This window comes from Chamaea fasciata, unplaced genomic scaffold (assembly GCF_029207755.1).
Source record: "Chamaea fasciata isolate MVZ Bird 193981 ecotype frontalis unplaced genomic scaffold, bChaFas1.0.hap1 SCAF_5, whole genome shotgun sequence".
Taxonomy (NCBI): domain Eukaryota; kingdom Metazoa; phylum Chordata; class Aves; order Passeriformes; family Sylviidae; genus Chamaea; species Chamaea fasciata.
The window spans coordinates 39,463,786-39,487,517 of NW_027094090.1; the positions used below are offsets into that span (position 1 = coordinate 39,463,786).

At 35.2% G+C, this 23,732-nt stretch overlaps 1 protein-coding gene across 1 annotated transcript in view; it reads left to right on the forward strand.

The window, feature by feature from the left end:
* PTPRQ (protein tyrosine phosphatase receptor type Q) overlaps positions 1–23,732 on the forward strand; it is a 125,683-nt gene that overhangs the window by 45,260 nt on the left and 56,691 nt on the right. Inside the window, exons 32-42 of the mRNA XM_066183309.1 lie at positions 580–762; positions 1,447–1,548; positions 3,770–3,890; positions 7,652–7,812; positions 9,365–9,510; positions 16,266–16,431; positions 16,904–17,194; positions 17,422–17,697; positions 18,490–18,641; positions 20,353–20,494; positions 22,065–22,334. Of these exons, the coding sequence (XP_066039406.1) occupies positions 580–762; positions 1,447–1,548; positions 3,770–3,890; positions 7,652–7,812; positions 9,365–9,510; positions 16,266–16,431; positions 16,904–17,194; positions 17,422–17,697; positions 18,490–18,641; positions 20,353–20,494; positions 22,065–22,334 (2,010 nt within the window). The remainder of the gene's footprint in view (positions 1–579; positions 763–1,446; positions 1,549–3,769; positions 3,891–7,651; positions 7,813–9,364; positions 9,511–16,265; positions 16,432–16,903; positions 17,195–17,421; positions 17,698–18,489; positions 18,642–20,352; positions 20,495–22,064; positions 22,335–23,732) is intronic.

Sequence of the window (23,732 nt, forward strand, 5' to 3'; positions counted from 1 at the left end):
GGATGGGGAGCCAAGAGCCCAGGGGTTCCTGGGCCAGCTGAGCAGAGGCCTTGCTAGCCAGAGCTTGTGTCGCCAGCCTGCTGCAAAGAGCCTGGGGCAGGCGAGGTGTGGCAGCCAGGGCCAGTCTGGAGTGCCAAACACCTCATGCTGATGTGGCAGGTCTGTGGTCAAGCCAGGAATGAGAGTTCACAGGTTCAGTGCCAGTAACCAAGCCAGACAGCCCAGTGCCAGTGGGGCAGGCCTGCAGTGGGGGAGCCAAGCTGAGGCTGGATTGCCATGTCAGAAAGGGACTGGATGCAAGTTGGGAACTGGATCAGTGGGTCCATGGCCAAGCACAGCCATGAGGGCGATGAAGCTGTATTAAGATGATTTCTATCAATTTTTTTTAATGACTTTATTGGTACTGTATGTGTCTAAGTGTTTTTGATCTTCAAATTCAGCCTCTTTTAAAATGTATTTCATAAAAAAAATAGTCTACAAATCCAAATGTTTACAATGTGTTTCACTGAAACCAGTTTATAAAAGTTCTTTCCAAATCAATGAAACTGACTGAAATCTTCTATAATTTTTTTCTTCTAGTTCCTGATTCTGCACCAGAAAACATAACCTATAGAAACATCTCATCCATGGAAATTGAATTATCATTTTTTCCACCATCCATTCCCAATGGAATCATACAGACCTACACAATATATCTCACGAGGACTAACGGGACTGAGCAAAGAATTATAAACACTACTCTTCTGACACTACGTATTACAGGCCAGTATATGATGATCTGGAACTTATGGCAACTCTGAGTTTTTCTGAGAAGCGTGCAACAGACAGACAGAGAAATATTAGTTCATTGGTTAGACCTGATCCTTCTTGTTCTTACAAGTTTTTTTGCTCCCTTTCCTGAGAAATAACTTGTGTCCTGTCATAATGTGGTGAAATGGGCATTGAATGGTATAGTGTCTTAACATATATCTCATTGTATTTTAGATGTTTGAAGTATAAGGAACTGCAACAGGTATCTTTGCAGACCTATCATTATAACAAAGTAAACCCTCAACTCACCTGCATATCTTTCTGATGTTATCCCAGATAAAAAACTTCCTTTTCCACTCACCTTTGCATCTTTTCCTAAGTTCTGTCATTATTGCTGGGGCATGGCACAGCAATTAATGCTGGGAGCTCAGTACCTTCACTGCTACTTTTTCAGAGTACAGCTAAGGACAAAATGCAAAGCATTCTAGGAATATGAAGTATAAACTTGTAATTAGGGTTTGCCCCTTCTTTTGCAAAACATTTTGTGTTCCATGCTCTCCCAATGCTTATTTCAGCCTCTAATGACACAGAACGGTATGGTAGGCTTATTTACTGTTTCAAAAATACTTATGGTCCATTAAAAAACTTTTTTGTCCCATTGAATGATTGTTATATCAATTTTTTTTTTTTTTTTAGATTTAAATAAATACACAGAATATACTGTAGAAGTGTCTGCTAGTACCAGAATGGGAGAGGGTGTTCGTAGTTCACCTCTGCATATACTAACTGATGAAGATGGTAAGTCAGAACAGAAGTTTCAGTGCATCATTTTCTACCTGCATTCTTAATTTACTTTTACACTTCATGTGATACTTTTAAGTTCTATGCACTTTTGTTGGAAGTTATGTCTCTCCATTTCTATCTGTATCCATGTATCTACACAACAAACTACTTATCTATCTATCTATCTATCCATCCATCCATCCATCCATCTATCTACCAATATATTTACCAGTACAAGCTGTATGAAATTTTGCAATTGCTGTGCATGGACTTTTGATCTTACCAATATCTTATTACTCTGAAGAATCTTAATTTACTTATATTATTTTAGCCTAAAACATGACATTGTAGAATTAAATATTGTATTTGGGTTTTCAGTTGTGTGACAGCTGGGGAAAGGTAAAACCACAAAAAGGCAGTTTGAATGACACAGGGACATTTCTGTGGAGTTTCTTGGCTGGAGATTTTTGTATTATTCTAAACAGATGCATGTACAGGTACACATAGGAAGACATGAAATTATTAATATTATAAAAATGCCCAAAGTCCATCATCCGTAGCACTGGATTTCCAAATTGAGCTGGGGCATGTGCACCCTGAGGGTAGAACAATTATAGTTGTACTTTCAGTACACAATGCTGTTGTACAAAGTTATCTTTGGTCACTTCTCTAGATTCTGCAGGGGAATCCTGAAAAAAAATTCACCGCAAAAATCTTAACTTGGGTGCTGTGAGTTGCATTTTGGAAAAGCTTGTGTTTGTTTCTCTGCTTCAGGAGGAAATCTCTGGGAACCTATCTAAAGCGGCATTGACACAAGCAACCCACCAGCCACACTGTCAGTAAAAAAAAACTTTGCCCAAGAGCTTTGTTGCTGGAGCAGACTGAAAAGAGCTAGATTGGATAAATCCATTTTTAGCAGAGACTATTTTTATTTAGAGCTATGTATTTTCTATTTAGCAAAAAACCCTAAACATTCTCGAATAAGAATTGTGGAATGAACTAGATATATCAAAAAGACAACATTCACCATATGACAGATCTTTTATTGTATAGCCACTGAGGATATTATAACAAGAAAAACACAAAATACAGCTGTCAACACTTTTCACTGGTAAATATACTCAGTGAACATTTGTTCATGAAAAATATAAAATAATTTTCTCTATAATATAAGGAGTTATAAAACCCTTATGCAAACTTTCAATTTAGTGAAAGGAACAAGAAGTGAAAAACAACAATATTTATAATACACCACATGTTCTGTATCCACAGGAACACAGTGTTCCAAGGTTCAGACCAAATGTTTCATAGATTTGCTAATAGTTATGCTCATATTCTCAATTTTCATGCATGACTACAGCTATGACCTGAATTTTTAGTGCATGATGCTCTTTGGTTTAATTTGAGAAAAACAAATGTAATTCTAATATTACTTCATAGTGATATATAGGTCCATGAATCAAGATGCAGATAAAGATTACTTTCTCAATAACATGCTGATAATAAAGCAGTTTCATTTATGCATAATTAGTTATTTTTTCCTCAGTAAAATTAATAATCAAACGTGGTCTAACATTTTCATTTATTTTTAATGTTTCCCTACAGAGTCGGGCAGGATATAGTGTCATCTAGGGATCATCTTAAAATTAATTTTAGGGATCTCAATGAATGTCTATCTTTTCATTTGCCCTTGTGACATGTTAAATGTATGAACGTGGTCCTTATTTGATGGAGGAAATAGATTTTACTGCTCTCTAGTATACTACAATTTTATCATCTCTCAATGCCCTGCTTATCCACTTTTCCACCTTTTGGTGCTTTGTATAATTCTTTACAGCACTTTTTTTTCCTCAGGGGAACTATTATGCTGTATTTTACATGTGTTCATATCGATAAAGTTCTTGCTTTTATTAGAAAGGGAAAAAAATTACAGCAATGTACTTGGGCAGTAGGTGAATCACTGTGACCTAGCCATTTCTCTGTTTTCTCATGAAGTACTTTTTCCATTGAATCACAGAAACAGATGTTCTAACACCACCATGCAAAATCTTCTTTTATCATCTGTCAGAAAAAGGAAAAGAAGCTGTGCCTTAATATTAGCTGATGGATACTGTACCAGTGTGGTGCAAGGTTAACTTTCTATCTCAAATAATTCAAAGCCTATTTAAGGATGCTGCATATCCTACCGATCTTAGCTGTTTAACAAGATGTTGTGCCCTGTTCTCTCATTTTACAGCTCCAAGTTCTCCTCCACAGGCCCCCTCTGTAAAACAGTTGTTGGGTGTCACTGTGAAGTTGTCATGGAAACCTCCGCTGGAGCCAAATGGAATTATCCTCTATTACACAGTTCACGTCTGGTAAGATTTTTCTGGAAGTAGTTCTGAGGATAAATGTTAATCTGTAACCTATCAGGAATGTTAGGTTCTGATTACATGTTTTGGAAGAACAAATATTCATCCAGCACTTAAAATACTGGACTTTTTTATATGCGAATTCAGAGTAGCCAAAACCTGGGGGAACAATTTCAACATTTTGTAAGCATTTTCAACATTTTTTCCGAAGGTTATGCTATAGTAAGTCAGTTCAGATTTAAAATAGAGCATGGTGCCTGCCTATTTTCATTATATGCTGATTAGGCCTGCTGCAAGGCAGGGCACAAACGCATGCAGAATTGTCAAGGATATTTGAAATAGGCTTAAAATAGAGAAATATTGCCTTCTTTTATAGACAGTGTGTAAGTGCCATATTCAGAGTGTTCGTATGTGCTATCAATTATGTCTACTGCTATATTTTGTATTTATTACATTCATAGCAAGCAGATATTTTTTAACAGATACTTTTTGTTTATTGTGTTCTAGTTTTTTCTGCCTAACCTTATTATTATTATTATTATTATTATTATTATTATTATTATTATTATTATTATTATTATTATTATTATTATTATTTCCACCCTGACTTCCTCCTCTGATATTTTTTCACCTTTACAAAGGAGTTTTGTCACTTTAAAACTTACAGCTTCTGTCCTATTCCTTGCAAAACATAGTTTGGTCTAGCAATGTGTCATCTCTTCAAAGATCTATAACTTCTACTGGGAATATAAACATTTTTTATTGATCACTTTCAATATATTGCATTTATGCTTTGTCATTTTATTGCCACTACTAAGGTGCAGGAAGCAAATACTAAAGTGCATGTTATAAGATGTGAACCAGATGTGAAAATCCTCAGTTGTTATGGACATACTACTCTTGACCTTACATTATTTTATTGTTATTTGACATTTTGGGGGTAGGGTTTGGCCTCAGTCCTCAGTCACTACCTTTTTTTTTTTTTTTTTTTTTTTTTTTTTTTTTTTTAACTTCTAGTTAAGTTGATGATAAAGAGAAGAGGTGCAAGCTCTTCTTTCTAGAAAAGTTAAATTTGTCTTCACTTGTTAGTTCTGCTCTACTGGGAGTGTCTGCTGCTCTTTAAAATACTGACTGTATTCAAGCTAGGGAAGAGTTACTTCATGATAAGGCTATGGTTTTGATGCATGCTATGTTCAAAGACTCAAGGTTATGCAACTTTTCATCCTCATATTCCTTTATAACTTACTGTTTTTGTTACTGTGAGAAAAGTTTTAGCCAGAATTATTTTTTAAAAAACTCTTACACGATCTATCTTTCTAAATATTGCAATTAAGCAACCACACAACTTCTTGCTGTAAGCCTTGTCCCATATTCTTTTTGTCCTGTCTTATCTGTCCTTACTGTGCCATACCTAAATTTAGAGAGGATTTAGGTATCATGTTAAGGAAAGGACATTGGAGAAAAACTCCCTTTGCATTCAAAGGGATCATAACTTCACTCCTTCCTTGTTGGGGAGGGAGGGGTGTGGAGGAAGGAGAGCAATTTTAAGTATTTAAAAGAGTTGTCTTATACAGTTTCATCAAATCCATTTGCAAGGGGAGATTTGACAAGGCAAATTGTCATGCCATATAGTTGCTGCTCTTGGGAGGTGTTCAATATATTTTGGAGGAGACTCTTAATCCCAGTGCTTCTCAATAAAGCAGAAAGAAGAAGGTTACTACAGTTGTTAAATAAAGTTCCTTCACTTCACATAAATATTTTGCAACCGTTATAGAGAATTTGGTAACCTTTCTTTAGCTGGTTTGGAACAAGAATCCACAATCAATAGAATAGAAAGGGTGATATTTGTGATGTTTTCAGTTATATTTCATGGAATTTGTCAGAGGACAAGGTGGTTTTGAGTGCTAGCAGGTAGTAAAGCAACTTTCTTCCTTCCTTGAGTCTAAAAACTCATACTCCCTAAATGCAATTATAGCATATTAAAAGCGCAATTAACAAAATTGCTGAGCTTGTATCTAGCTATTGTTTTTTGGTATTATCCTTTTCTGCAGATCTTTTGTGAGATACTTCTTTACTAGGTCTATTTTGAGGTACAGAAGAAAATATGGTACCTGTCTTTGTCAAGTGGAATTACACAATTTCTTAGAATGTGTTGTCTGCATTTTTGAAAAATGTGATTTAAAACCTTTTATGATTTTTCTTCAGCTAAACTTCTTGGTGAACTTTTTCTTCTAGGTACTTTCTCATTGTCTGTGAAGGCTGCACTCACTTTCATCAGTGTTTTCTTATTTTTATTGCAATTTCTGTTGTTTCCAAACAGAAAATCAACTTCCCTTGAAATACCTCAAGTTTTTGTTCTTCTTTCTGTGCCTGGTTGTGGAAATGCTTTTTGGCAGCTCAGATGTAAGAATGCAGTTACTCAGAGTAGAAATGTTTGCAACACTAAGCTGTGGATTTTCTTCTTACTTAAATTATAACCAGATACGTATTTCCATACTAATAATACCTTGGGCAAAGATCCAGGAAAAAATGTCTTTGTATAGAGTTTGATAACTGCAGCTGCAATCTCTTGTAAATTTTACTGACTTTTAAAAATGTCAAAAGTTTGGGAAAAATGTAAATGTTAACTTTCTATGTTACCAGGAGTGTTTCCCATGTCAAGTGACATTCCACTCAAAATCTGAGGGTTAGGGAGGACTTTTTTTTTTCATTCTCATGCATTTTCTCATTCCAGTTGTTTGTTAATGTAGCCTTATTTCAGATATATTAGATGGTGATCTTTGCTAAGGGGACAGTCATTCAGTTATCAAAGGATGAAAATCTAGTAATTTGGAATTACTTTTTTTCTTTTTTTTTAATATAAGAACACATTATCATTTGTAAAGTGCTTTACAGTGACCCCTGGAGCAAGATATTTAGTTTTACTTATCAAATTATCATCTCTGTATGAAATCCTATTAGAGACACAGGACACCTACTCATAAAAAAATCTTTGAAGGAACGGAATGTTAGGTTTTTATTTTCCTGCTATTTTTTTCTTAAAAGATTATGTTAACTTTACAAGAAATATAAGACTTTTTGAATTCAAGTTAGTTATTTCTGTACCTTATTTTACTTTCTGATAATCATTTCATACCTATGCTAATACCAGTGTTTTATTAATGTTACATCTTACAGTCTTTCTAGGCGGGTTTTGACCTGACTGGAGTTCCATTCTGATCCTCTGCTACATTCCACCAGAATTAACTCAGCACCAGCTAATTCCTGTTCCATATCATCTTCTATTATTCCATTTATAACTTTAGCCTTCTGACCAATTTCACAGAGTCACAGTAGGGCATGCTCCCTGCTATAATCTTTTTATATTTCGCTATTCCTGTCCAGGGACACAGTTTAGTTATGCCCTACTGTGTCCTTCCCAAGGGTACCACATTACCATTTGAAAGCAGTTAATAGATAGAAATACTCCTCCTTAATATTTCATATAACCATTGTCTTTATTGATGTAATTTGCAAACACATTTCTGTGGGGTTTTGGGATGTTATTTTTTTTTAAGAAACAAAATTAAGACCTCTACTGTAATGCCACATTACAAAAGTTACCTTTTCACCATAAAGACAAAAAGTTATCCTAGCCTCTTTTAAAAACCTAAACTACTTGTATTTAACACAATATTGCATTTTTCATTTTTGCAACTCATGCCATAATTATATATACAGAGAGAAATGGTGTGTGTATATAATTAATAAAATACTTTTTTTTTAAGGAATAAAATGTCAAAGAGGAGTGTAAATGTAACAGAAACATCACTGGAATTCACAGACCTAGAATATAACTCTGAGTATAGTGCTTACCTAACAGCAAGTACAAGGTTTGGAGATGGCAACATAAAAAGCGATACCATAACATTCAGAACTTCTGAAGGAGGTAAGCTTATATACAGTACGAACCTTTATTGTCATTCAGCCTTAAAATTCTGTCAGCCTCATTTAAGTTAATAAAGCCACTGAAGTAGAAGTGACATTTGACTTTTAAAGAAGAGACATTCTACCTGTCTGTGTGGCTCTCTCTTTGTATATACCTGTATCTGTGGTTCTATAAAATTATGATAGGTATTTATATTAATTTACTGAGAAAAAAAAACATTTCTCCTCAGGACAGATAAGATCCAAATAATTTCATTCCAAACTTTGAAACAAAAATAAATTATTTATGTAATATATTTTAATACATCCTTATTTTAAGCATCTGTGACACAACTTCTGATAGGGAAAATAATACTTAGAGTATCACTCTCAAGTTTGAGATATTTATAATTTGAAAGTCAACTCTGTAAGTGTACATTGATTTGTTTATTCTATTTTAATTATTTTATGCTTCCAACATGGAAAGTGATTTTTATATGATCATACTATATGCCATGCTTTGGAAGTCATTCAGTTTAATTTTTTTTCTGGTTTTCCATCAATCATATTGCTATATTCTGTTCCAAAATAGTATGCAGGCATACTTCAGAATCATCATGCATAGATATAAACAATTCCCCAATGCACAACCACTAGCAGGATTAGCATCTATCTGAGGCATCCTTCCAAAGTCTGTCTACACTATCAGGCTGTTGCTATTGAAGCTGGTATGGAAATGTGGATTGACTTTATAGGGACAGACTTTCAGGTTCTAGTCCTGGGGTTCCCTCTCCAGTTATTATTTTAATGTTTTACACAAATTAGAGCAGCACGGGGCAATAGAGATACATAAATCACAGTGTTCACTACTCTACTGTATGTTCTGTAGAGCACTTTCTTGGATGGTGAGAAATACAGATTTAAATTCTCCTAAGTGGACTTAAGGAATTGAATGTAACTCTCCTACATCACTGTGTTACTGAGGAGAACCATGTACTGCTCTTCTTTATAAAATAGAAGGAGAGACTAATGGAAGAAGCCTTACAGAGTTCTTCCTGCACATTTAATAGGCTGAGAAAAGAGGAAAAAAGAGAAGTTATCATACTGTCCAAGATTAAGTATCTGGTTTACCTACATGAGTTGGGAGCCTAAATTCTGTTTACAATCAGAGAGAAAAAGGCTATAAATTTAGATTTTGTGAAACAAATCCTTTTTTCCCCCCTACTAACTATATTTGGAGTGTAGACACCTAACTCAGTCAACTTCCATGTCTGCAAATCTTTTCCATGTGCACAAAGCAGTAAGTACAGAACAAATTCTATAAGAAAACTCTATCTGTTGACAAATGCAGCTAAATACAAATATAGTTGGAAAAGTGTTTTAAAAATACATTTTTAAAAATACAGTTTTATTTCATTATTTTGTGAAGCAGTTCCTACAGCATAATCAGAAATACATTTAATTTACCATAGGATATTACAAAATCTACTGTAGTGGATGCTCCTTGGGTATGAAAGTGTACAAATCTTGCGGTACAAAAGCTTTAGGTATGCTAAAACTTAATGTTTTTCCAGCACCAAGTGATCCACCGAAAGATGTTACATACAGAAACCTTACTTCCACATCAATAATGCTATTCTGGTCTCCTCCTCAAAAGCCTAATGGAAATATACTGTACTACTCAGTTTATTTCAAAAACAATTCAGGAATATTCATACAGGTAAGTTTATTTTTATATTCTTTTGTAGAAGTCAATGAAATATTCTAGTAATTACTTGAAGATAAAATCAGTTTTATCATTATCAATAAATTGGTTTTTCATATTTCCTTTCTCATGATGCAGTTTTTAAACTTACAAAGACAGAAGCACATCTCGTAATCATTTATGTTACATTGTGCATCTCACTGAGCATTCATATCATTAAGCATTAAAGCCAATGCATTTTTTGTAATATTCCATTATGCAAGGTTTATATGTACATGCGTATATATATATATTCATGCACACATACATGTAATATATAATACACTTAACATATGTAGTGGATAGACTCAAGACCCACTATATGCATGGCACACCTTCAAGAGTGTTTCTTTTAGTCTAGTCTATCAATGTGAATAAGTTTCTGGTTCTGGTTTTACTTTTTAATACATGTTTGTACAATATTGAAAATATGAAAGTAATGTGAAAGTAGGGAATTCTCTATTTCTTCATATTTTTCTTACTCTCAAAAGGAAAATATTGTCTAGTATATTGAAGGAAAGATATTGATATTCGGAAGTTAAAGCTTAAAGGATGATATCTTATCAATAATATTTCGGTGATATATTTTCATTTAGTTTTTTTGCTGTTGCTGTTCTCATTCTTAATTATGCACTACACTTATTAATTGTATATAGTCTTTCTGTTGCACTTTCTGTGAGTATCTTATGGTACATAAATACAATAAGAGAAATAAGCTTCCTTTACAGGTTTTTAGTCACAAGTTTTACACATATGGAAGAAAAAAAAAAAAGATTTATAAATTCATTTGGAAGGTTATGTATGGAAAATAACCTTGATTGCATAAATTTATGATGAAGATATTTCTAGGGTGAGGTATGCACGTTTTTGAGGATAACTAGAAAAAATATTTACAAAAGTTACAAATACCTGTGAGTGAATAATTGCTAACATACTTCAGTGTATACACTTCTCTGACTTCTTTGAAGGTATGTAGTTGCTGAGCTCTGCATAGTTTCAGGTGAAAGCAGGACTGTGCTGTGAATTCACATTCTGATGAGACTAAAATCAGGGTTGCAGTTCAGAACGTAGACTCTGTTTGCACGTGCTGCTACAGCAACAGCTTTTTTCTTAAATCTCTGGACAAACCTTTACATCAATGCATGACCTGAACTGGTCCATCCTATGAAGGACATCTCAAGCAATTTTAGAGGGCTATGGATTTGGACTATTCCTGCTTTTAGAAAGGTGCAGCTCTGAGATGAATGAGTAAGGTGAAGATGACACACTGACAGAGAGAGATTACCCCCCCATCCCCCGGATATGCCCAGGATTCTGGAAATAAAGGAGGAAGATAGGGAAGATGGAGCACAGTAGCATTGGCCCAGCAAGGTGAGGGTCCAGTTTTATTATTGTGTGATGTAGTTAGGCTGGGAAAGGATGATGGCACAAGTGGAAGTTCATGCTGCTTTTGCATATTATGCGCTGTCAGGAGAAAAGTGCTGACAGTAGTTCTACCTCTGTGTGTAGTAACTACCATTTTCATCCTTTTGACTTTGATTTTTATCCCATCCCTCTGCCATCACAAGATAAGTTTCAGCTGCTGTTACATCTGTCTCTTACTGCCCATGGGATATGAACATTAGTCTCTCCAAAATTGGTCAGATCTTAGTCTTTAACTCCTTTTGCCCTTCACATCCTGTCTGCTTGCTGTTTAGCATGGCAGCTACCGTATCTACCCTGCAGTCCCATTCTGCACCTTGGCATTCCTGTGGATGCAAGATGGATTTCAAACAGGTGAAAAAAGCCAACTCGTTTTTGTCAGATTTTTTATATTACTCTTTTTACAACAGAGAAATGAATGTGTGAAAGTCAGCCTGATATGTGACTGTATATATATGTGTGTGTGTACATGTGATATATGCAGACAGTTGTAAGCTGCATGAATATGCATACATATAGCTCACAACTATCTGTAACTTAGAAGTACAACCATGTAATTGCAGGGTCTGTTGCTAAGTTTTGTATTGCACACATTTGGAATGAAAGAATTCTCCGTTTAAATACTCTGTGTTGAGGTCACCATTCTGCTTATGTTTAACCAAACTGTATTTTCAGTTTGAGAAATTATACAGGAGAATTGAGAAAGTGGGTCATCTTTTCACATTTCACGTTTTCACATTGTGGGCAACCATTCTCTATTAGTCTTTCCTCTGCTTCTTTGTCAGGACATAATGCCAGAGGTTCAAGTCTTAAAGCATATCTTCTAGATCCCTGAATAAACAGCACTGCTGAAGAATATCAAGCTAATTAACATCTCCCAATGCTCTCATAATCTGAAATAGATACAGAAATCATACTAAGACTTGTGCTATTCTGTTGTCTCAATTTCTCACTTCTCACACATTCTCAAAATGCTCAGGCATATTAAAACATAATTAATATAAATCACTGACTATTAATATGTTAAAACTAGGAAGTTAGTAGCTGCAGAGCAAAGCATTTTTAAGGGAAAAAAATGCCCAAATATAAAAAAGGACCTGAGATAAAAGATACAATTTACTCCTTGACATGATGTAGAAACATGATTGTTACTCAAAAAGGGAAAATTTACATATCCTCATCAGTCAGAAAAATAATATATAGTTTCTTCACTTTACTGGTCTACATGAAAAATAACACTGCAGCTGTCCAGTCAGGAGGCCTGGGATGCTCAGACCTAAGGTTCAAGACCAGAATTGCAGAAGGAAATGTTTAGTGATGGAGATTAGATTTTAGGATTTTGGTAGACGAGTGGGCTGTTTCTATGGGGATGCTGACAGTTGTAAAAGAAAATGTGTCAGAGAGAGAGGAATGACTGGTAGCCAACTAGAAGAAACCATCACCTGCAGTAGTCTAGGTTCCAGTTCAGTTTTATCTTTAACCTTCTGCTGTCATAGGTCTAGGGAAAATGCTACTTCTTGGTGTGTATACCCTGTCCCAATGCAGTAAAGATATGACATGTATGCTGACAAAAAGTACTTTCTTTCACAGATAACATGACACTATACCTCTTCCCATCACTTCTCTGTGACACTGTTGGGCTCCTACAGTTCAAGCTTTCACTGTTTGCAATAGCATATTGCAAATTTTGCCCCACAATACCTTGCCTGGTGTTGAAGCAATCATACTGCCCATATTCTCAGTCCTATCAAAGAAATAAATCAAAGACTCTATGGAAGTAATTGTCTCATAGTTAAATATCAAACTATGGTAGATATCATTGACTTAAATGAACTCTGTTACTCAATCTCTCTATACTTGTGTTTTGATTAGCAAGAAAGTGAGAAAGGTGCTAATTACAAACATAAATACATGCTTCAATAAATTTCCCCAGTGTAGGAATTTCAGTACAGATGAAAACTGTCCTGCTCTGACAAACCAGACGGGAACCAGAGTCAAGAACTGAAAAATGCCTATGATCCTTCTAGCAACTGAATAACCAGCCCCAAATCATCCAATATCTACCTCAAACTAAGCAAAATGAATATGACTGGATACAGTTCAGAGTGAAATTCAACTTCGTCTACCCTTGGGATCCAGACAAGAGATGAGAACAATGTGCTGTATTACTTAACAATCAAACATTTTCTTTCACCAGTATGACAAAAGTAGGGATAAAAACGGGACCTTCCTTACAATACACTGCAAATTTCATAAAAGGTGGTCTCAGGATGGTACAGCAGACAAAAAGAAAATAACTTCACTTAGGTTTTCACTGGAAACCTAAAACTGCATTTTATGCTCCTTGAAGGATGGTCTGGATTAGCCCTCACTGTGTCACCATTCTCACCTGATTCCCATATTCAAGTGTGTGATCCTCTGACTCAAAACAAGAATGCAATACTGTGTACCTAAAGAAGAAACCAGAACACGGGTAAAAGGTTGACAGAGAAGAAGAGCATCACCATGTTTTCCATATACAGCTAATTACAGCTTTATGCCACTGGAAATATCTGCCACTTCCTGAAGTGAAGAAGATACTAGTTTCTGCTGACACTTTCATGGCTTGAGTGTATTGCTTACACTTAGTTGCTTTTAATAATCTGATACTTTGCTATGTCAAAACTTCTTTCATGTATGATGAAGAAAGGGATAGAAGGAAGAATTTCTTCAGCTGTAGCCAAAGATCCTAAGCTGTTTGCTTTCATCTGCAGCCACAGTTAATTGTAAAACTTCCTATAGTGTTCTATCCCCAGGGTACAATTAGTACAAGTTTCATCTTTTCTCAGTTTGTACCCACACAGTTCTTCCTGTTTAGTGTTACTCTTAATTATGTGTTCCTTTTTTTTTTTTCCCTAATATTTTGTCATATCAGTAGTTTGAGATATTTCAACTCCTTGGGCTCCTCCTCCTACTAGTTCCTAGTAAAGGAACTACCTCTTAAAATAGTTTTGGTTGACCCACCAAAACCCTGTTAATAATATTCACGTTGCTTCACTGAATCCTTAACTGCCAGACAGCTGGCTAAATTGTAAAGGTCTTTTTAAACTAAGAGTTGAATTTTCAGCTGTTCCTACCAACGAGCTCCCCTTAAATCTAGGATCAAAACTTGATGTCGTAGCCTTGACATTTTTACCTTGAAAACTCAGGAAATTATTTAAGGTCTTATTTTTAAAAATCTGATTAGTAGATGTTGTTGTAAGTTACTAATTATTGCTAACAACAATAAAAATAATAGCAACAACAAGAGGGTATTAGAATGCTTCTTCTGGGCCAGATGACATTTTCTGTTATACCCTGCTTGAGTATCAGAAAATTTAATTAAATACCTTAGAATTTGATCAGCTGTTTCCTGTATTTTAACTTACCAAATGTAACACAAAGCTCTTTCCAACCTTTTTCAGTTAAGTATGAAGCTAGTATGAAATCCAAACTACTTCTAGAAGGAAGCAATATATTAAGGTGGATTTTTTTTGTATTTTGACTGATGTTGACTAAACATAATCTACTGGGCAAAACTAACAGTATGGTTATTGTCAGTTAATTAGAGTGGATATAAAAATTTATAATCACAATTTGTGCAGCTTCTGTTCTGCATGCAAAATAAAGGCTTAAGTTTTCATTGCCAAACAAACTATTTACTTATTTATGTTATTTCAGTATTAATGACTGCAGGCAAAACTAGGTCTTCAGATACAATTATAAAAATCTCAGGAAAATGAATGACAGTGACACCTATTGTTTTCTGCAAAACTAAAAATATTTTGGCCATACAAATATTGGTGAAGTGTTGTGTTAGATGCATCAATTGATATGTATTAGTGATAGATCTCAAGATTGCGTACTGAACTATCAGTTTGCACAGTACTGATTCAACTGTGTGATAGAGCATATCACTGTGACTTCTTCAGTAGGAACTTTCCTCATGAGAAATGTAATCAAATTTTCAGTATGCAGTTTTAGCCTGTGCTTATATGTGATATTTCTAAATTTTAATACCCAAATATTTCTGTTGCCTTTCTCCTGCTTTAGTGAGTTTGCTTTCATAGCCTCTCTTTTTCAGAAAAACATTTACTTGAAACCTAACCTGGATTTTAAAGAAGTGGAGGGTGTGGATTTGATCTAACACCAAAATTAGGGGACAGTCCAAATAGCTGGAATTCATCAGGGGGTTGGGCAAAATCCAGTTCACTCTGAAAATATTGCTATGTAGAAAAATTAGGACTTCTTTGGTCCTGAGAATGCTGTTCATGCCATCTGCTCAATGGGGCAATGTGGCTGCCAGAGAGAAATGCCACTGGCTCTTTGAATCAGCAGTGAAGATTTGACTTCCTACCCAATACTTGAGCTGAACATACTTACGAGCCAAATAATGTTTCAACAGTTTTCAAACGATGAACCAAACTGTGTTGGATCATCTAAGTCAGGTTGCTGTAAAGCTGTGGGTGATGCAACACATTCACTTATGTGGTATAGCTGAACTTACATAAATAATATGCTTTATATTCTTACTTTTCATCTTCCAAAATGGTTGATTCTAAACAGGAATAGCCTCCTCAGAGGTCCTGATCTGAAGCACTAGCTTATTGCTGTAGTCACGGTATTAATGACTTTTTTTATATAGTTCAAAAGACAGTGGGACTATGTTCTGCTGCTATCCTTTCATTAGCAAGTAACTGCACAAAGGAAAAAAGTTCTGTTGATGCCTTCAGTTTCACATGGTCCACTCACTACAGACAGTTCCTTAGAGATAGTGGCATGGTGTTATTGCAAGGGACAACTAGCAAAAGGAACAGTTTATCAAGAGGTGCAGTGAGATGTCTGCCACTGAAAGCTTTTCATTGAAAATCTGCTCTCATAAAAATAGATTAAAGAGAGAGAAGTCCTTTGATTTGATTAACAGTGATCAGCCAAGGCAGTTGTGATTCATGTAATCTATGAGCAAGTAGCAGATGTTGCTCTCTTTTTTTGCCATTTTCTTGATGAAATATGGTTTAAAACACTACAGTATTACAGTTTTAATCTCTGAATTTGCTATCAACAATTACAAACAACAGGGGAAGCCATTTATGTACTCTGCAGTACTTACAAGGAGTAGCAATAGACATCATACAATTGAGTATTTCCGAAAAAATCACTACTCATTCAGAGTCAAAGCACAAGTAATGTCTTCTGAGTACTAAGGTGAATCATGTCTGCTGGTGGTGGTGGTGATGGCTAAATGGGTAATTTTAAGTGGTAACATTTCCTTTTTTTTTTTCTATCTATAGAATTTCACAAGTTATGGCAATGACAGCAACTTCAGTGTGTCTCCATTTGTAGTGCTGGATGATTTGGCAAAATACAGCCATTATACTTTGTGGTTAACTGCAAGCACAGCATTTGGAGATGGCAACAAAACCAGTGAAAAAATAGAGGTGCATACAGATCAGGATAGTAAGTTGATAACTTTTTTAGTGCTCATTGTATATCAGCGCTTCAATTAAATATTTATTAAATATTCTCTAAAATTATTTTACTGTTATGATGGCAAAGTTAAAAAAATACCATTAAGTGTGGTTTTCAATGCTGCAATATTTATCTTTGAAAGGAAGGCATTTTGATCTGAGTCTTTGAAGTACTAAGAACATAGAGCACAAGCCTCTGTGGATACAAACAATAAGATGATTGTCTTAAGCTTTCATTAAGACTCTTTTCCTAATCAAATTTAACGGAAATGATTATTCATATTTGCCTTCAACTATTTTTCTTTTGATATTGAAACACGAATTATTTTTAAAAGTTATAAAAAATATTACAGCTGACATTTTCAGACTAAATATATTTTAAACAGTTATTTCTGGTTGGGGTTTGGATATTTTATTACTGTAATCCATGCATTTAATTTTTTGCTTATTATCTCTCATAGTCCCAGAAGGTTTTGTTGAAAATCTGGTCTATCAAAACATTTCCTCATCTTCTGTAAATGTAAGCTGGCTTCCACCATCCCAGCCAAATGGCTTAGTCTTCTTTCATGTTTCTCTAAGTTTAATGCAACTGGGAACCAGTAAGATATTATCTTTCCTTGCTTACAACACAAGCATAATTTTTGATGATCTGGAGAAATATACTGATTACCTTCTGACAATCATACCAGCCACTGATAAAGGATCTTCTGAACGCCATGCTCTAAGTCTTCATATAAGAACTGATGAAGATGGTAAGATTAAGATATTTTATTAATTCCTAAGGAAATGTATAAAAAACCCCAAATGGCTTTCTAAAAAAAAAAAATTGTATTTATTTTTCTTGTTTCACTTGAAGTGTTTCTGTTATACAGTGACACAACTGCTGCACATTTCAAAGACCATGAAATAGAATTTTTCATTGTAACTCATGTTTTTCTGAGTTTATCCTTGTTTTTCTCTTTCTTATTTCTTCATTTAGTCCCCGAATCAGCACCTGTAATCAAAACATTTTCAAATCTCTCAACTACCTCAGTTATGCTTTCATGGGACCCTCCTGTTAAGCCAAATGGTATTATAATACTTTATGATTTAAGTCTGTTTGGGCCAGAAAGGAATAACTCATTCTCTACAAACAATACTTTTATAATTTTGGAAGACCTTCTGCCATTCACATTGTACAGCATTTATGTCGCTGCCAGAACAATAAAAGGACCCGGTCCAGCTGCTGTTCTTCAGTTCTACACAGATGAATCAGGTGAGCAAATTCAATTGTAACCAACTTCAAAATATTAGCCCTATGTTACTGCATTCATCATAGATCTGAGCATCAGACCTGTTGATATGAAGGATTTGTTTTTCCATTGGTCTGTGAGGGAAGTGCTTTCAGAAGAAGGAAACCCTGAAAGGCAAGTGTTTCCTGAGTGCTCCTCCTCCTGCCACAGTGTGCAAGAGGAGGTCACATTCTCCATAGGATTACAAAAATAACTCCATGAAGAAATATCTTTTGCTTTTGGAATGTGTTATGGTTTGCAAAGTGTCAATGATTTTGAAGCAAGCAACAGTACCTTTCTCTTCATCCCCCCATCTAATTGAAAAATGATAAAACATGGAAATATTTCTGACACATTCACACAGTTCTCTTTTACATGGACCTCCTCTCCCCTGCATGGCAAATTACACATCTTTTAAATATATGATGACTTGTGCTCCATATATGGTGTAGGAAGCAAAAGATACCGCATTCCAGTTATGTATGTAATATGACTTCTGTAAAATGTCTTAGTTTTGACAGTGGGGATGTTTAAGTGATTAGTAGATTTGCTAGATCTCTAAGAAGATCCCTCTCTGACTAAACATGTATTCTGGATTAATGGAATTCATTTCATGTCAGAGGAAGAAAAAAGATTGAAATAGAAATGAAGTACTGGTAGCTTGAGCTCAGATATAAATGTTAACAAAAGCACCTATGTTCTCCTGTGTGTCCAAAGTGTATTGTTTTTCCTGGAATATTTGTGATTTGGAACTCAATAGCATTTCTCTTTTGCAGTGCCATTAGCTCCACCCCAGAATTTGACCATTATCAACTACACCGCAGATTCTGTGTGGCTAAAATGGGATCCAAGTCCCCAGTCAAATGGTGTTATTATGAGATATAATTTTAAGATTTATCAAAACAACACTGAAAAACTATTTTTTTGGGTATGTTTATAATTAAAAGTGTATACTCTAAAATATTTTTTCATGCTTTAGGAAAAAAAAGATATGGCAAGTATTTTAAATGTCTGTTGTGCTCCTAGAATTAAGAAGTTGCTATAAGTTCCTATTTGCTAAGACAGTGTATTTTCCTTCCCACCTTACCTGTAACTCAGTTTTTCAAATTAAACAGGAAAAATTGTTAATTTTTGATGTACTTTGAGCTTCTAATGTTTCATTAACAGTGAGATTTATTAATCTTAATTTTCATTTTAGTGTAGGCTTGATGTTAGAAAATGACAGAAGTTACTTGCTTTGTGGCTACCTTTGTTTAGTTATTTAGTACCCATGGACTTTCAAGATTCAAAAAGGCAGTAATTCCTAGTCATCTTAAAAATAGTAAAAAATGTTCATAGTTTGTGTTTTCATTTAAAAAAAAAAAAAAAGCAGAATGAGAACTGAGTAAATTGTAACTGAAATAGATGCTATCTAAATGTTCAGGGCTGGATGGGTGTTACCTGAGTAACCTGGTCTGATGGAAGATTTCCTACTCACAATATGGGGGTCGGAACTGGGTGATCTTTTAAGTTCCTTCCAACCCAAACCATTCTATGAATCTAATTTTATGATATACAAAATTTGATCAAGGCTTAAATCTGATTGCTTGGGTGGCCTCGAGAAGTGCTCTGTGAACTGTGAAGGCAGAAATCTGATGTCAGGATTGCATCTTAAGCTTAGGAGCTATATATTGAGCCCTGTTCATCTGAGATGCTTGTAAAAGCTGCAGGAAAAGGCATTGGTGCAGTGAGGTCTGCTGTTATTCCCCATCGTGGAAGGAAAAGCTGGCATCATCCCAGTTTCTTCCATAATGCTTGAAAGGCCACAATGCACATCTGAAGGAGGAACTGTGAATTCTAGAGCCAGCTACCTTTTGGAAGCACATTCTTTGGGTATTCATAGAAACCACCAAAGATCTGTCCATCTGAGGCAGTCTCAAACTAAATTAGAATACAGAAACTAGCTGAAGCATATGAATGTGTCGGCTATGCCCTATATTTCTTCATGTTTTGTAGTGTTTTATGTGCAAGAAATTAGATTGTGGCAGCAAGGCAGAGAAAGAAATTTATATTGGAATCCTGTATTTAGGTTCCATTATTCTCTTATAGCTTGGATCCCACAAGATGTTTACCAGAATTTTTTGTTGAAATTCAGCTCTTTCCCCACTGTTGTTATAGTCTTCTCAGCATTTAAGCAATTATGCCTTGCATGGTCTGGGGAAAACAGAACCAAGGAATTGAGGTGTGGGTTTTAGGGGTTTGGAATTTTTTGGGGTGTTTTTTTGTCTTGCTTTGTTTTGTGGGGTTTTGTTTGTTTGTTTTGGGTTTTTGTTTGTTTTGTTTTTGTTGGGTTTTTGTTTTTGGTTTGGTTTGGTTTGGGTTTGGTTTTTGGGTTTTTTTGGTTTTTTTTAACTCTTCAACAATCTATGTAGAAGCTATGACCCATGGCCTCTTCCACTGCAGAGGTGTAGTAAGGAAGTAGAAGTTGAGAGGGGTTGATGTGAAGCTGGAAATAGTTTTCAGTATTTGACTGAAAGCTACTCAGAGTGGAAGAGGCAAAACTATGGCTGTAAATCTTCTTTTCATTTCAGTAGGTTCAAGGTGAAGGCCACAATATTTCTAGAGAATAATTGTGAACTAATGATATTTCCTTCCTTAAGAACATTTCAGGTTCAAACCATGAGACAAACCTTGTTGGATTAGAACCATACAGCCCATATTTTATCAGTGTCTCTGCATTTACCAAGCTTGGGAATGGCAATCAATTCAGTAATGCTGTCCAATTTACAACAATGGAATCAGGTTAGATGTGACTTTTTCTAAGCTGCAGTTTTGACAGTTTTAAATATATTTGTATTTATTTTCCTTGTATGGATGAACAAAAGTCTTCCTCTTCTCTCCAAAGGAAACATACCCTAACACTATCGCATTGTCTCTTGCCTGTGTAGCACAAATTCACGTTCCTATTGTAGACTGGGTTTGAAGTCTGATTTCGGAAGTGTAGAATTAAAAATGTCCTCAAATGAAATGAGAGGCTTATATGGCTACTATAAATCTTTTAATAGCAACAAAGATAAAGGGAGGAAAATTAGATAGGTATCAGTCTTTGCAGATCAAAGCAGTAATTTAGATCCCTGTGAAAATAACTGAAACATTAGCAGTATCAAAAGCAGCTGGATAAAAGATTGGCAAATGAACTGGAAATTATATTAAACAAATAGAAAATTTTAACCTCTTTTTTTATAATTTATTTTAGGAAGGAAACTAGCCACTAAAAGTGTAATACTTAGCATTGACTAAAGAGAGCCTGTGAGTTTGTCAAACTATCTGTTGTGCAAAACTGTAGCTCCTTTGCCAGGTCAGAGCAAGCCTCAGATTCTATAAGAGCTGCCAGTGTCAGGGGACAAACATGGATCAGGGTGCTCCCGGGTTCCTTTACACTGTTAGCAAAGAGAGAAGACCCCAAAATAAAAAGATCCCATTTGATGGGATCCACAGGTTTGCTAAGATCATGCTTCCAGTGAAAGATTCTTTCCAGAACGTGTAAAGCAGGGGTTCTGGGAAAAAGCTATACTGTTTATTGTACCAAGGAGTTACAACACTATCAAAATCTGGAGCATCACTGAGCTGGTTCAGTTTGGCTGTTGGACCCCTGCAGCTGAAGGTGGTCCTCCTCAAGAGCCATGGTCATCCATCAGTTGTTTCATTTCATGACTGACATTCCATACTTGTGGTACTTTCTTCAGTTCTCTTTAACCAATTGTTCATAAATAATTGCTCGATTTTCAACATGATTATAATCTTTCTACCTTCATTAATTTTTTTATGAGTGCTTAAAAAATTTCTTCTGTAAGTTAAAAGAATTGATATGACAGCTCTGAAACCTGCCCAGTGATTTCTGTACAGAGAAGTGTGATATAGTGCTTGAAAGAAATATGGCTGACAGATAAATAAGGAAACAGATAAATATGGAACTTCTGTTGATGTTGTTGCTGTGTGTATGGAATAGGTATATGGAGTATGTATATTGTGTATGTTGTAGTACACTGTATTAAAAAAATTGGGGGCAATGTGAGCAAAAAGTTTTGTTGAGAAAACAAAACTGAAGCACACAATTAGGAAGAAGTCAGACAGATGGCCTCTTGTGTCTCAAGTACTAACATCAGTCACATTCATAGTAGTTGGAAATAAACAGTCTAATTAGGACAAAGTAATATTTTTGTTCTTTCAGTGAGTTTCTTTTATTAATTTGTCACTGCAGTGTTTGACTCTTGCTATGAACACTGGGTCTGCTTCTCTAGTGATATTGTTCTGTGATTACAATGTTAATTGTGTGTGCATGCTAATCTTCGGTCCTTGTGTATCCTTTAAGTGCCAGATGCTGTACAGAACATTCGTTGTACTGCAATGAGTTGGCAATCAATCCTAGTGCAGTGGGACCCTCCTGCTTCAGCCAACGGCGTAATTACACATTACATCATAGCACTTGAGGGAAATTCTACAAATCTTTCATCTTATGATACACTGCACACTTTTAGAAATCTGCTTTCCAATGTTACTTATCAAATTAAAATAAAAGCTGCAACGTCGGCTGGTGATGGTGAAGAACAGATATGCAACGCCAGTACCCTTCCAGAAAAAGGTAAATAATTATTCAAGTTAATTTTTTTGTTTAATTTAAATGATGAGTATGAAACAAGTAGACATGAAAAAACTGCTTCAATACAGGCAGTTAAATCCTTCTGTTGTTTAAATTTCTTGCTAACAGTGAATGAACACACCTAGTGATGAGAATAAATTGCCATTTTTAAAAGCACATCGAGAACACCTTTTTCTATGTGAGTTTGAATCGTTATTTTATAAATTTATTTTTATTAATTTTATTTTTTTTATTTTTTTTGTCTTGTAAGATCTACCTTGTTCCTAGTGTATTTAGAATATTTGAGACTGTATGTCCGAAAAAAATTTGAGAGTGAAATTTTTGTTGTTTTGCTTTTAATATGAAAGTGGTATGAATTCATTTACAGTACAGCTGTTCAGAATTCAGGAAATTGAGAAGAGTTTAGCCTTTACAAGCAAACTTTGTCATAACTTTTCATGGATAGGATTTTTTAAAAACAAGAAAGAAAATTGTGAACTAAATCCAAAGAAAAACGTAGACAGGTTTTCTGGCACTGAAATGAAAAATTTTTACCCAGTCTGTCTTGGTTTCTCTCTCCACACAAACACTTCACACTTCACCTAATATTGGCAATGCTGTCACTTGACATGGGAAGCATGGAGATGATATTCTGTGCAAAAAAGAGTCAATTCTTTGTGAATAACTATGAACCTATCTTCTAAACTGAAAGTGGAGAGGAGCTCATTCTGAATCCAGGAAGCAAAGGCCTGTTTCTGTCCTCCAGCCACGGATGATTTTTAGTCTTAGGACTATTGCTTGGGATTTTTTTCTTCTTTGGTGATGGTTAAATATAAAAATAAATAAATGATGTTAAGCAAAATCATCCAGATAAGATTTCACTTTTCTACTAAATTACAGGAGAAATTACTGCATTTAGCTCTATTTTTTGTGTTCTCTTAAGTGGCATCAATTTATGCAATGGAGTTGAGGAGATTTCTCTTTCAGAAAAGCCAGATAATTTGAAAGCACAGGGATGGGACGGAGGAGCACAACTACACTCCATAAGGCTTAGAAACCAAACCTAGATTTTGTAATACTTCATTGCTAAGTTTTTGAATAACTTAAAAGATGAGTTTCGGCACTCATTCTCAAATATACCTCAACTGGAAGAGTGAATTTTCTCAGATCTGTCAAATAATAAACACAAGAATCTGTGTCAGCAGCAAGTTTTTGGTTCAGAATGACAAATGGAGGGAAGCAGGTTGGCTGTGCAGACTTGAGCTTGGAGGAGATCAGACATTGAACTTGGAGATCAGAGTTACCCTTACTCTTAGACCTCCTGTTGCTAGCTTCCTGAGTGGCATGCGCCTCCACTGGATCCCTCCTGTCCACAAAGCATTGGTCTCCCATTATGAGCTT